This window comes from Psittacula echo (genome assembly GCF_963264785.1).
Source record: "Psittacula echo genome assembly, chromosome: 6".
Lineage (NCBI taxonomy): Eukaryota > Metazoa > Chordata > Aves > Psittaciformes > Psittacidae > Psittacula > Psittacula echo.
In genome coordinates this window covers 47,180,081-47,193,561 of record NC_137743.1, presented here as the reverse complement: position 1 = coordinate 47,193,561, position 13,481 = coordinate 47,180,081, and the positions used below count along the sequence as shown (strand labels likewise).

The following is a 13,481-nucleotide window of genomic DNA, read 5'->3' as shown; positions in this document are numbered from 1 at the left end:
GCCCTATAGGATATACCTTAATGTCAGAATTATAAGCCATCTGATCAAAATAGGTTGATAGTAGGGCTGAGGGCTTGTAAAGGAACCAGAATACCCTGAGAATTAACACTTAGTAAAAAAGTTTTCCCTCTCTCTGGATACATGAATACTCAGAGCAAGCTAGCTATGACCTTCAACAGCTGAATTTAGATGTTTTGATTCTCCACTATTTCTCAAGCAGCTTGGATTAAAAAAATGTTGTGCTTTCTCTATAAAGCTAAAAATACTGGAATCTAGTCAAGCATCAAAGATAACCAGAAATACAGGATATAAATACAAAACCAGAGCCAGACAAGTCTAAAAATTTGTATATATGTATATGGTAAAGAAGCAAGAAAATCCTTTGCCTAAAGCTGAGAATTGCAATAGGAATTGTTTGGTGAACTACTTTTTGTCTCTTTGTAGCATCTGGTGTCATCCATTATGGAGTAGTCAGCTGCACAAAATCAGACTGACAGCTAGCATTAAGAAAGGCTTCGCTTCTGGCTTTGTCCAAAGCAGGAAAATGCAACATTCTGCAGAATAAATTTACTGACGTTGGAGGCTACCTAAGCAAGCTGACTTCAAATCCCTGCACCTACCACACCTTTTATTCAAGCCAAACTCAAGGTAGCTGAACAAATCATGCATTATTTTAATCTACGTAAGTTCCGTAAACGTTACTTTGAAAAAAGCTTCTGAGAATAAATATCACACAATTTAAATATAAAAGAAAATAATACCTCTTCAATCAGTTTAGTGTTTGATTTCTCTAGTGAATCAACTCTCGCATGTAGACTGCTAACTGTGCTACTAAAAGAGAAAAAGAAAAAACATTATTCAGAATTACATCAAAATTCACCCAACCAAGCTCAAAAGCTTTAATGCAAGATACAATGATTAACGGTTAAGTGCTAAAAGATCTGCTCCCATTATTTGAGGTTTTCCTAAATATAAGAAAAATTAAGTCTCCTTTCTTGAACATTTATACACTTCTTTCCAACTTCCGAAGTCACCCCTGTCACTCAAACTCCTGGTTGGGTGTGACTTTCGATGTATTCTCCCTTTCCTTTACCCTCACAACTACATTGTATCCAAACATTTAACGAGTTGCCTTAAAAGAGAGTTTACAATCTTGGAACAAAGAGAGTTTGCAATCTTCTTGGGGGGTTTTCCCACCATGTAACAAACCCATTCTCCAGGTTCTCTTCCTCCAAACCCTACTTCTTTTAAAAAATCATCTGCTTCTCCACATTTTTTGAGATTTATCCTCAAGCTACCTCTTTCTTGATGCTGCTTGACTTAATTTACACGTCTCATCAGAATTTTATTTCCTTGGATTACTGTGGGGTTTTCTGTTGTACCAAGCTACATCCAGGCCTTCGCCATCACCTGCCTGCCTATACCTGCTGTAACCATATCTTTTTAGGCTGCACTTCACAAACAAAAAAAAAAACCCTATTCTCTAACACTGTTTACTTTTCTATGCATTTCTACTGTGGTATTCTTAAGAGTTACCAGTTAATTAAGAATGGCAAGGTAGAGGAGATTAATGCATTTTAGGATGTGTGGAAAGAAACACCTGACCTGAAATGAAAGAGAAGAATTGCTGAACCACTGGTTTGCAAATAAGTTAATGCATAAACTAGTGTACAAGACATATTTAGCACACAGGGGCTCATGTGAGTAACAGCTATCACCACACAAACACCACTGTTCTTCATTGTGATAGTTCCTTTCTCCTCCTTAACTTTCATTTTTCTTGTGCTGGACGCACTCAGTTATTCTGCTCAGTGACTGACACAATTTCAAATCAGAATATCTTTATCCCAACAGAAGACATATAGCAACTAATGATCAAGATTAGAAGCATTAAAAATTAAAAATATTATTACATCTCATAAAGAGATCAAGATCAGCTATACTACAGGGTCTACAGAAGTTCTTTGTGGATGTGATGTTTCATTTTGGTTGGAGCTTTTTGTTTGGTTTTGCTTTTTTAGCTCCTCCCACTGTTTAATTTTGTACAATACTCCTCAGAGAATTACAACCACTGTTCCTCTATTTGTACAGTAACATAAACAGTGGTGAACGAGGTTTGATCCATCCAGCAAAGTAAGGCGAAAAGGCTGCTTTCCTGAAAACTTTCTACAGGAACCACAACCTACAGCGTGTAAGTAGTTTCCAGCAGGCAATGAACTTACTCAGTTTTAGGCCAAGGCATTAAAGCTATAAACAAAAATAATATGAAAGGCAAAGAAACAAAAACATGTTTTCATCCAGAACACCCAATAACACTTTCTGAAAACTATTAAATAGAATGCAGTTAAAATCCAGATCAAGCTTTTAATTCCTGTTAAGTTATGAATCATAAGGACCTTGACAAGTTAGGCCTGCTGTTTTTTGTTTCCTTAAAGAATTAAGATTCTGACTGTCTACAACAAAAGCATAAAAACAGAATTCGTAAGTCTCTCCAGAAGAGTGTATCCTTTCCAACTTCATTACATCCACAATTTAAACATGAAAAATTTGCACATCTTTCCCTGGAGTTCTCCCGCAAAGCTGTGGGATAAAAGGAATTAGAGGTGTTTTACCTCTAAGCCTGGCCTGACATGCATACTTCAAAGTAATACTTACTTCAGTTGTCTGTTTAGTTCTTCAACATAATTCTTTTGGTCCAAAATTGCTGCAATCTGTATATTCCTAAAGCAAGCACATAATAAAATTAGCTTTAACAAAATTATATAGTGAACTATAATATAATGTACATGTATGTACTGAAAATACGTATCTCATGCAAATGTCCATCTTAATTGCGCTTTTTAAAAAAAAAGGAAGCAACTTCATCTCACAATCATGAAGTCAGTAACTGACACGTTACGACATTACTGAGAGACAAAACCACCCCAATGCTTTAACTACAAACAAATTCTCTACACAAAACATAAGAACACATAGTCTCGAAAGAAAAAAGATGTTTTTTACTCAGCCATAATTCTGGGGGGTTTTTAAACACTGACTAAATCCCAAGGTGGGGGCTTAAAGGTTAGCAGGTTCCTTTTCACTGACACCTTGCAATCCTCCAATACTGTCCATGAGGTAAAGGAAGCAGATGATGCTGCTGAAGCTTGCTTCAGAGTACAAGTATTCTTCCAGCCAACTAGTAATACAGAACCATGTAGCATGCCATTTTTCTCAAGAATGAGATCAGAATACTTCATCTTTGGGAATCTGACTTATTTTTACAAAGAACAGGGCACCAGCCAAGAAATCACTTGTTAAAATGCAAAATCTGAGGTATTTGGTGAGGACATACCTTTCCTTACCTCCAATGTCATCATCACTCTTTAAATACACAGAGAAATCAATCACCCCAACCTAGGGTAAAGCAAACATATAGTTTTATACCATACAATTAACTGCTGTTGATATTCATGGTCTTCTATCTATATAATTAATAAAACCTGAGTTACATCAGCTTTCTTAAGATTGGTCCAGTTTCAGCCAGAAGCTCAAAAAACTGAACTGTAACATTTTAAGCAATTTTTTTTTTAAGTATAGCCGCACATAGTTGTTACGAATTATGTTCCCTTTGAGCAAAATTAACAATGTGCTGTATACCAAATCCCAAAGAAAAGATCATTTCTTACCTCTGACTGAGCTTAGCCAAGAATTCACAGGAAGACTTTCATTTGGGGAATTATCAGAAACTACTGAACCCCATCACTGATAGAGTAGAGCTGTGATAAATCATCTGTAGTGTTTCACATGATTTCCTGCCACAGCACATCTCCCAAACTGATGTTTCTTCCATGTTTATTTTTTTCAGTTTTCCTTGTCAAATAATACTACCTCTCCACACTTGCTGATTCCCAGGTATACCAACTCAACTGCATTCATTTTTTTTAAACCTTGTTAAATTAATTTCTTTTCTGTTCAATTGTAATTTATTAATGTAAAAAAAACCATTACCATAAGTTCTGCTTCCAATTCTATTCACAAAAGTATTTAAAAAGTCTGCTTTACCAAAACCCTTCCTTTTTGGTCTCTAGCTGCCTCTTAACAAAAGTATTTCAATTTCTCCGATTTACTGCTTCCTTCTTGAACTTCCTTTAGCTTCTGAATACAAGTAACTTGCTCAGTCTAACATTTCCTTTGTTTATATGATGCTCTGCTGCTCTCTTGTCAGCTTCCTATGATGATCTTCTACTTGCTCTTTCCCTACCTTTTCTAAAAAGTGTCTTCTCTAAGAGTTTTATAAATATCAATTTAATAAGCAAAATATTTTAACAGGGAGAGTATTATCTCGGTAGAAGTTACTTTGTTTTAATTCTCCATGAGTGCATTTTCACCATTTCATACGTTTCACCACTGAATAGCATTCTTCCACCATACCAAAACTATGCTCCTGGATGTGACTTCCATCATCCTTCAGAAGTTTACCTTTCTGCCCAATAAAACTTGCTGCTTCTGGCTTCACTGAGTGCCTTATTTATATTACTCTTCGAACAGAATTGCTCTAAAATCCCATTTGGACAGCCACCACCACCTTCTCAAACCAACTTTTCCTTCATTCATCAAAACCAAGTAACCTAGATAAAAAAATATTTCTGGCTACTCCTTTGTTATGATTATTTCTAATACATACATATAACTCTCAATACTAAGAAAAGCACATTGATAAGTTTCCCATAATTACAGGCCTTTCAGTTTTACATCTTCTGGTATGCAAGATTAGTGCCTAAAACTTTAGATAGTAACTAGAATGAATAGTCGAAAACAAGTTAACCCTATGATTCAAGAGCACATATACTAAATTAGCTATAACTTTTCTTTTGCCGTAGAAATTGCTTTTTCAGCAAATATATACTGAAATACAGTAATAATCACTTAAACTATTACATTTTTTCCACAAAGTTGGAAAAAACCCAATCAGGACTGAACATAGCCTACACTTATTTACAGATACCTGTGTATCTGCCTTTAAAAATAATCTGTCAAGCTTTTCATGGAAAAGATCAGAGTTCAAAGTCAAAGCACTTTACAAATGAGGAAGAATTCTAAGCCTTGTTTTCCAGATTGAAAGCAGTCACCCTCTTACAAGGTCTTCTATTACACTACACAAAGTAAGTTTTTGTTTCAGGTCCCTGAAACATTCTTATTACACCCCCTTTATCATCTGATTAAATATCCATACTTCTTATGTTCCAGAACAGGAACAAATGAACTACATGGGACAGATAAACTGATCATGGAACTATACTTCTCCCACAAAGGAAAAGTATGAGTTATGCAACTAAAATGGAAAGTACTCTGCACTGCTACTATTGCACCCATTTGACAACAGAGCATAAAACATTTGCCTTGCACTCTGACAATTATCACCATCTAAAGGTCTGGCTCAACTGATACTGAAGTAAATACAACAGCCCGCAGAGATATGGGAGCTGGATCACACCCCAAACAGTTTCTAGTAAGATTTCTAGCAAGTCACAACTCCATAGGAACAAAATTTACTGTACATAATCTTATGGATTGCATGTAAATTACTTTACCTGTATTGACTTACTTGTGAATCTAGGTCTTCTCCCTTCACACACAGGTTAGCATCTATTACATTCAACCCAACTAACAGCCCAACAATAACTGCTCCTTCTTCCTCCATCATTAGTGCATGATACTCATAAAATTCACTGTTAATGAAGAAAAATGCATCTTATTGGATATTCAGTATATTTAATTGCAATAAATTAATAAGTGACATCTATAACTGAATTGTTTCTCTTACTTAAGCCTTACTGCAACATCCTTAAAGATGAACTGGGTCTGCCCACACTTTCACCTGCTAAACATTTAAAAATTGGAAGTGCATGGTTTGTCTCAGAGGCTATTAAAAACAAAGATACTACACCAGCTTCCAGAAATGTGAGCCACAAGCTGCTGGAGCACTGGAAAACTTGGGGGCAAGACTTATTTTGCTATAAAAAACCCAGAACAAAACAAAACAAAAAAAGGCTTTTCCCTATACACTTGCTATTAGCCACTTTTGAATAGGATACTGCAACAGATGGAAGTTTGGCCACACTAAGACAATTCTTATGTTGTTAACAAATACTGGAGAATGCAAAAATACTAGAGAATGGTAAAACATGTACCGTGTGTGAAAAAAGATCTGGACTTGAATGGAACACATCCTTGAAATTAAAGAAGCCAAGTAAGAGATAAAATGGGTAAGAGAAGAGAAAGGGCTGAAATATTAAAAAAGTTTTTAGAAGAAAAACACTTCTCTGAGCAACATAATACCAACATTTACTTCCTCCTCCTTGCCTTTTTTAAATAACGTTTTAGACTCTGTGAAACAAACTGTGCTTTCAATGGAAAAGTCCATAGCTGCTGAACACCAATGTCATCCTGAGATACCAGCACTATCTAGGCATGCAAAGAAAGTCTTAAAAATACATTTAGGTTATAGGACTGAAATTAAGATGACAAAGTTTTTTCCCTTTGTGCTTCAACTACACTATCAGACAGAAGTTATACTAGAAGACAGCAATGCCAGTTTCAGAACTGTGAAATAAAATTTCATGGCAATAGTCCTCCATGCAATGGTAGCTCAGTAGGAAACCATGCAGGCAGGGGTGAATTCACCTCCTTTCCAGAGGCTTCTAACCCATATTCTGCATGGCACAGTAATGCAGCAGGAGCCCTTCCCATTACCCCACCCTACAGGAAGGGAAGGAAACATCCCTTCAACCATCAGCTGGTCTTCAGTCTTGATGAGGCAGTGTTGTTTGGTCCATCTGCCCTGAGGACTGGAAGAAATCAGCCCATAGGCTAGATGTTACACCTTGCTATGCTAAGGATACATTAAAAAGTAGTAAATAGCATTAAATCTTTTTCATAAATAATTAAAAATAAATTACAAACAAAATCTACTTAATTGTTTACCTGAGAAGATCTCTCTGAATGATCAAACAGCGAAGATAGTCAGCCATTTTCTTCTGCATTAGTGCTAACCGTAACCAGGCCCGAGCACGGCCCAGTGGTGTTCTGGAAAAAAGGGCAAGAAGACAAACAGTTCCAAATCAACAATATATCAATTAATTCACTGTCTTAAACATATGTCTAGTGGTAGAGCTATTGGTATTTCTGAAAGGGTACTTTAAACTATTAGTTGAGAAATCCAGTCTGGGAAGCCATAATGTTTAGGCTTTGACTCCAAGCTTTGGGATTACATCAGAAAAATTTCCATCAACTGAGCTGGGCTTGGGAGAAGATGCTGGAAAGAAAACAACAGAGAAAGCACAAGAGCCTGACAGTAAAATTAACTGTTTTGCTCAGAGAGTGAAAACATGCAACTTTATACACACTGCTGTATTTCAGTGTACTTTGTTCTCACACAGTACATGGCTAGCACTGCTGCTAAGTACCTTCTTAACCTGACAGTGCTGCAATGATGATCTTAGAATTCCTATTTCTAGTTGAAGTAAAACATCTGCAACAGTTCAGATTCCCTTCTGCAACTTCCTTATAGTTTTCAGAGGACTTGTGAGAAAAGTAATCAAATGTCCATTACATCCCGTCACGCAAGCCTTCCTAATCCTATTCTCTGGATCTACACAACATGTACTGAATTTTAGCTTTAACTCATAGTTCTTTACAAATTCAAGGTATCTCAGACAATTCAAAAAAGACAAAAATGTATGTAACTGGCAAACAATATCCAACAAATTATACCTGGACCTTTAGATCCTTCTCTTCTAGTGCTTACAGGCTTCAAAGTGGTAAGCATGTAAATGAAACACCACCACAATAAACAACAAAACCTAAACACATGCTGTATGAGGATAGGAAGAGTATAATACACTTTGCAGAAGACATTATTTAATTTGTCCTGATACAACAGTAAATAATAGTTTATATACCTATGTGCCTGAGATAAGGTCTAAGCTATAAATTATAACCCTTATACTGCCATATACCAATGGCAATGTAACCAAATCCTTTTGGAATTCAATGTATAAAGCTAAATACAAGAGCAGAGTGCAGTGGAATGGGAGGAGATTGTAGTTCACAGCATAAATTTAGATTTGAGAAGAACCCTACACACCAGAATCTGAAAAGCTGCCTAATACTTTCCTCTTCCATGTGTTACCTTTTGTTTTTATACAGCCTTTGCTGACTAGACTCATTAGCTTGGTGCAGGTATAGACTGTTCTCTCCAGGTATAGACTCCTTTTTGCACTGTTTTTGTTGACCATTCAGAAAACTTCTCCCAGGAACATCAGGAAAGAATACTGGAAATATCAGGAAAAATACTACCTTGTTTAGCTGTTTTGTGCGGAACATGAAAAGCTAGCATGATTAATCTGTGCTCTCCCTCAGTATCATTTCAAAATGTTTGTTCAAAAGCTTGATTAACGCCAAATGGAAACATGAGACATCTGCAGATTCTCAATCAGGTCCTTTATTTTCTTGCTGTATTTTACCAATACTACTTACTTAAGGCCAGGCAAATCTCTGACGCTTGCTGCTATTTCCTCAGCTTCTGGATATAACTTCTCCACAAGTTCCAGAGGACCCCAGATGGTTTTATTGTAACTTAGAAAGGATTTTCTTACTAGGAAAAGAAAAATTAAATAACTGAATTAATTAAAATTACTGGAGTAGCTTCCTTCACAATAGCTGGTGTGACAGAAGAATTGCTGAGCCTAGACTTCCACATAACTTGTAATTGTGACACTGGTCAGTTCACCGGCATTCAAAGCCATCTTCTGAATTACATCCCTGTGAACATAAAATTGCTGTGCTAGAACAAAATAGTACAAAAGGGATGACTAGCTAAAAATACAAGCTGCATACATAGATACATGTAGTTGTGGAAATTCCAGGACCACTTGCAACAAATAGTATACAAAAGAGAAATTGGTAAATATGGAAATGGCTGTTGTGAAGTATTAATAATGACACTATCAATTATAAAAGGTAGCAATTTTCTCCACTTCTTAAAGCAGGATAACACACTTCAATTTTATCTTATTCACAAAAGGAAGAAAAATAGCATAGCTGGGATGAGAACTATGCAGCTAGAGCAATTACCACACCTTTAAGACCATGCTTCAGGCAGTGCTCCATGACAACAAAGAACTGCTGCAAAGGTGGGTAGTCAGAATCCAGAGTTCGGCCAAAGCTCAAAGCTGATTCAATGAGTCCTTTGATACTCAATTTAGCCATGTTCAATAAATTCGCTCTTTCTACAGCTGTAGGATCCTTTACAGCTAAGACAATAAAAGAAAAAAAAAAAGGTTATGGTTTAAATTTCAGAAGAGACATAAAGTAATAAAATGGTCCGTGGCCACCTTGTTCAAAGATAAACTTAACTTAATGTAGATAAACTCAAATAAATATTTAATAAGCGCTATAAACCACCATGTTACAGAAAAGCATCCACTCCAACAAATACCCTTACAGATCTTACACAGTTTTAATAGATGAATGAAAAAACAAGGCCAGAAATGTCAGTTCTCAGATACATCTCAGTACAACTCAGAAGCAGTCAGTAACTGCAAATTAAAACAGGCATCATTGTTGCTCAAAAGCCCTGCTGCCTAACAGCAGTTGGTGTCCTTACCATGATATCAAAGCAACATTCCTATTAAGGTATCTATTAAGTATTATTATTATTGTTATTAACATATCTATTAAGGTATCCTATTAAGTATCTATTTAATGTATTATAGTCTACCTACAGAAACAGACATCATACTTTTTATATATAATCACTTTCCACTACAGTCTTAATTTCACAGTGACATGAACATGTGTTTTCCTTCTGAGGCTGTACATAGTCTCAGCCAGCAAACCAGGAACAGGTTCAGGAAAACATTACATATTACATGCTGAAATTTGAGTTTCTCATATAGCTACACATAATCGTTAAAGACATTAAGACATAGATGTCAAAATATATATACATATTTGTGTCTTGAGAAAAAATGTGAGCCTCTTCCACTACAAATTTGAGTATTGATGTATGACCTTATCTCTGCACATCAGAGAGCATAAAGACTAAAAACCCCTTATCATTATAATAGATACTTTCTCAGTTCCTCAAACAGCAATTAAATTACTCATCTCATTTCCTGCACATCACAGCTTTATGCAATTAGGTATTAAATATTAGAATCTTAGAAAATTACTTTCTGATTTTCTGTACCGAAATATCAAATTACCCTATTACCACAGAACATAACCTATCACAATTTTCTAGGAAAAAACATAATGACTGAGATAATGTAAGTAAGATAACCTGACCACTGCTCGGGTGGGGCTGGGTATCAGTCGGCGAGTGGTGAGCGGTTATATTCTCTTCCCTTGTTATTTCCCTTATCATTATTATTATTGGTGGTAGCAGTGGTGGGTTTGTGTTATACCTTAGTTACTGGACTGCTCTTATCTCAACCCGTGGGATTTACATTCTTTTGATTCTCCTCCCCACCCCTCCGGGAGCTGCAGGAGGCAGAAAGGGGAAGAAGTGAGCGAGCAGCTGCGTGGTTCTGAGTTGCCAGCTGCACTTAAACCACGACACCTTAAAAACTACTATTATAGTCTCTCAATTTACCAGTACTTCAACCAAAAAAAAAAAAACAACCAAACAAACCACTAGAAGATGTTAGAAGACACAGCAGACAATTACCAACCATGCTCTGGCAAAAATTTACCCAGTCAGCACTCACAGCTCACTAGCCTCTTGACTTCCTGCTCACTCAGCCGCCAGGAACTGAACCAACTCTACCAAGGGCAGCCCCAGTTACCCCTGTCTGGAACAGAGACTTGCAACAACTGGAGCATTTCTGTTGGTAAAGCTGATGTCAGTCTTCCTGCCTTTTTATTTGGTCTGCTATTGGCAGTACTACATACAAGTGTTATTACAGGAAAAGCCTTGCTCGAAACAGACTTCAGGTAGGTAGCTCTTCCTCAGTCTGTTTTCATAATTCAGTCTGTTTCCCCAAGGCACCTTACAAATTTCTTTTTCAGATGACCTCATTTTGACTTCTGGAGCTGACACACTTCCATGCCTACTATCCTTTCAAATATCAGCCCTCTTCCCTGGTCTGAAGCAGAAACACATTTTAGGTCTGTTTTAAAGCTTAGTCTACCTGTGTATAGCATTTTTTCTTCACCTGCTTCCTAAAAAACCACTAAGATTTAAAATTTCATATGACATATTTTCTAGTAACTGCTTCTCAAGCATTGGACAGGGTAGACTATACATACATGGAGCAAAATAAGCTCCTTAAGGGCTCTGAAAGGCCCTTCCCACCCCAAAGCACCAGGCCACAAAAGGGACTATTTGCAGGTGGTACTGATGTCACCTGTCTAACCAGGGACTGACTAGCAAGGCTTGAAGAGGTAACATTCCTTTTCCAGTCTTGATGAGCAGCCAAACCCTTGCTACAAACAATATTTGTGCAAAAAAACACAAGCAGAAAAAACAACCCAAACCTGCAGTCGCTACAGCTACAGGTCTCCCTGTGTCACTCAACACCTAGCAGAAAAGTAAATTTGCTCCACTAACCCGTCCCCACGGGCATAATCCCCTTACAGCCTGCCTCTGGCACATCACCCGGTTTACATGAGGGCCCGCTGCACCTGCCCGTGACAAGGGGCAGGGAGGGAGATCCGCCAGCGCTAGGGCCCGTACCGGCTGACGGACTGCAGGGCTGGAGGCCGCCCCCGCCGCCAATCCCCGAGGCCGCGCGCCGTCCCTAGCCCCAGTTCCCGCTGCAGACGACACTTTCTGGCTGTGCGGGCATCGCCGCAACGCAGCGCACAGCCGCTACCTCCGACGCCTGAGGGACAGCTGCCACTGTAGGTCCCCTTCTTCCCCTCCGCTGGCCGCGGAATCCCCCACCCCGCCCGGCCCCACTCACCCATGGCTAGAGAGGAGGAGCCACCACCCCAGCCGCTCCCGTTCCGCCGTTGCGTGGGGTCGACCCGGCCCCTCCACCCGCGCCCAACGGCGCCCCCGCCGGCGGGAGGACCCGCCCGGCGGCCGCGGTCCTTCCACAGCCGGGGTTTAGCGACAGGGCTGCAGGTACTGCAGTCCTCGTACTGCCTGAAAATGGTGACAGCAAGCTGACCACCTTGGAGAGCTGTATTTTCAGAAAGAGAGAGCCAGGAGTGCCCGGGGTTCCAGCCTAGGCACATGAAGCTTTTCATGCAAGAAAAGCACAACCTCGAGCCCTCACTACCTCTCTCAACCTGTAACATCTATTGCAGATAATAATTCTGACACATTTTCCAGTGCTAGAAAACTAATACTATTACTCCAGACAAATGTCCATGTTCAGAATCTCACATAGCGTGGTGGGAATAAAAGTTAATCTCCTAAAACCACAGATACTGCAACTTTTTAGATTGCTATTTTAAACCCCTCCAAAATGCAAATCTCAGCAAACCTAAAACCACTGTAACCCCAGAGGAGGAGGGTGTTTAACACCAAGGAGTTGCATCAGGTTGGGCAAAGAAGAGATTCAGAGCAGTCCTGCAGAGAAGGACTTGGGGGTGTTGGTTGATGAGAAAATGAACATGAGCCGGCTTCAGTGTGCGCTCACACAGAAAGCCAACCGTATCCTGGGCTGCATCAAGGGGAGCATGACCAGCAGGTCGAAGGAGGTGATCCTGCCCCTCTACTCTGCTCTCGTGTGAGACCACACTTGGAGTATTGTGTGCACTTCTGGTGTCCTCATCATAAAAAGGACATGGAACTGTTGGAACAAGTCCAGAGGAGGGCCACAAGGATGATCAGGGGACTGGAGCACCTCCCGTATGGAGACAGGCTGAGAAAGTTGGGGCTGTTCAGCCTGGAGAAGAGAAGGCTGCGTGGAGACCTCATAGCAGCCTTCCAGTATCTGAAGGGGGCCTACAAGGATGCTGGTGAGGGACTCTTCATCAGGGATTGTAGTGACAGGACAAGGGGTAACGGGTTCAAACTTAAACAGAGGAAGCTTAGATTGGACATAAGGAAGAAATTCTTTACTGTGAGGGTGGTGAGGCACTGGAATGGGCTGCCCAGGGAGGTTGTGAATGCTCCATCCCTGGTGGTGTTCAAGGCCAGGTTGGACAGAGCCTTGGGTGGCATGGCTTAGTGTGAGGTGTGCCTGCCCATGGCAGGGGGGTTGGAACTAGGTGATCTTAAGGTCCTTTCCAACCCTAACTATTCTACAATTCTATGATCCTATATAAAGATGGTATATCAGTTTATGCTTACTGCACCCTAAGCACTAAAATTTGCTTTGCTTAATTCATGCTCTTTCCTCTTTCCTTCTTAGGAAAGGCTAATGAGCAAGCTGTAGAACAAAATGATAAGCTTTACCTTACTCAAAACAGCACAGGAAAGAAGGATACCCGTACCTTGGCCCGCAAGGAAGGACAAGGGCAACATAGGGATAGAACATGGT

General features: G+C 39.2%; 1 protein-coding gene across 1 annotated transcript in view; it reads right to left on the bottom strand.

The window, feature by feature from the left end:
• The window catches only part of LOC308222521 (RUN and FYVE domain-containing protein 2-like), a gene marked incomplete at its 5' end in the record, with an annotated part of 53,173 nt that extends 41,170 nt beyond the window's left edge, over positions 1-12,003 (bottom strand). The window contains 8 exons of the mRNA XM_080620651.1: positions 762-831; positions 2,656-2,721; positions 3,335-3,396; positions 5,588-5,711; positions 6,967-7,068; positions 8,521-8,638; positions 9,123-9,296; positions 11,952-12,003. Coding sequence (XP_080476777.1) covers positions 762-831; positions 2,656-2,721; positions 3,335-3,396; positions 5,588-5,711; positions 6,967-7,068; positions 8,521-8,638; positions 9,123-9,296; positions 11,952-11,955 — 720 coding nt within the window. The remainder of the gene's footprint in view (positions 1-761; positions 832-2,655; positions 2,722-3,334; positions 3,397-5,587; positions 5,712-6,966; positions 7,069-8,520; positions 8,639-9,122; positions 9,297-11,951) is intronic.
• Positions 12,004-13,481: the final 1,478 nt, after the last annotated feature.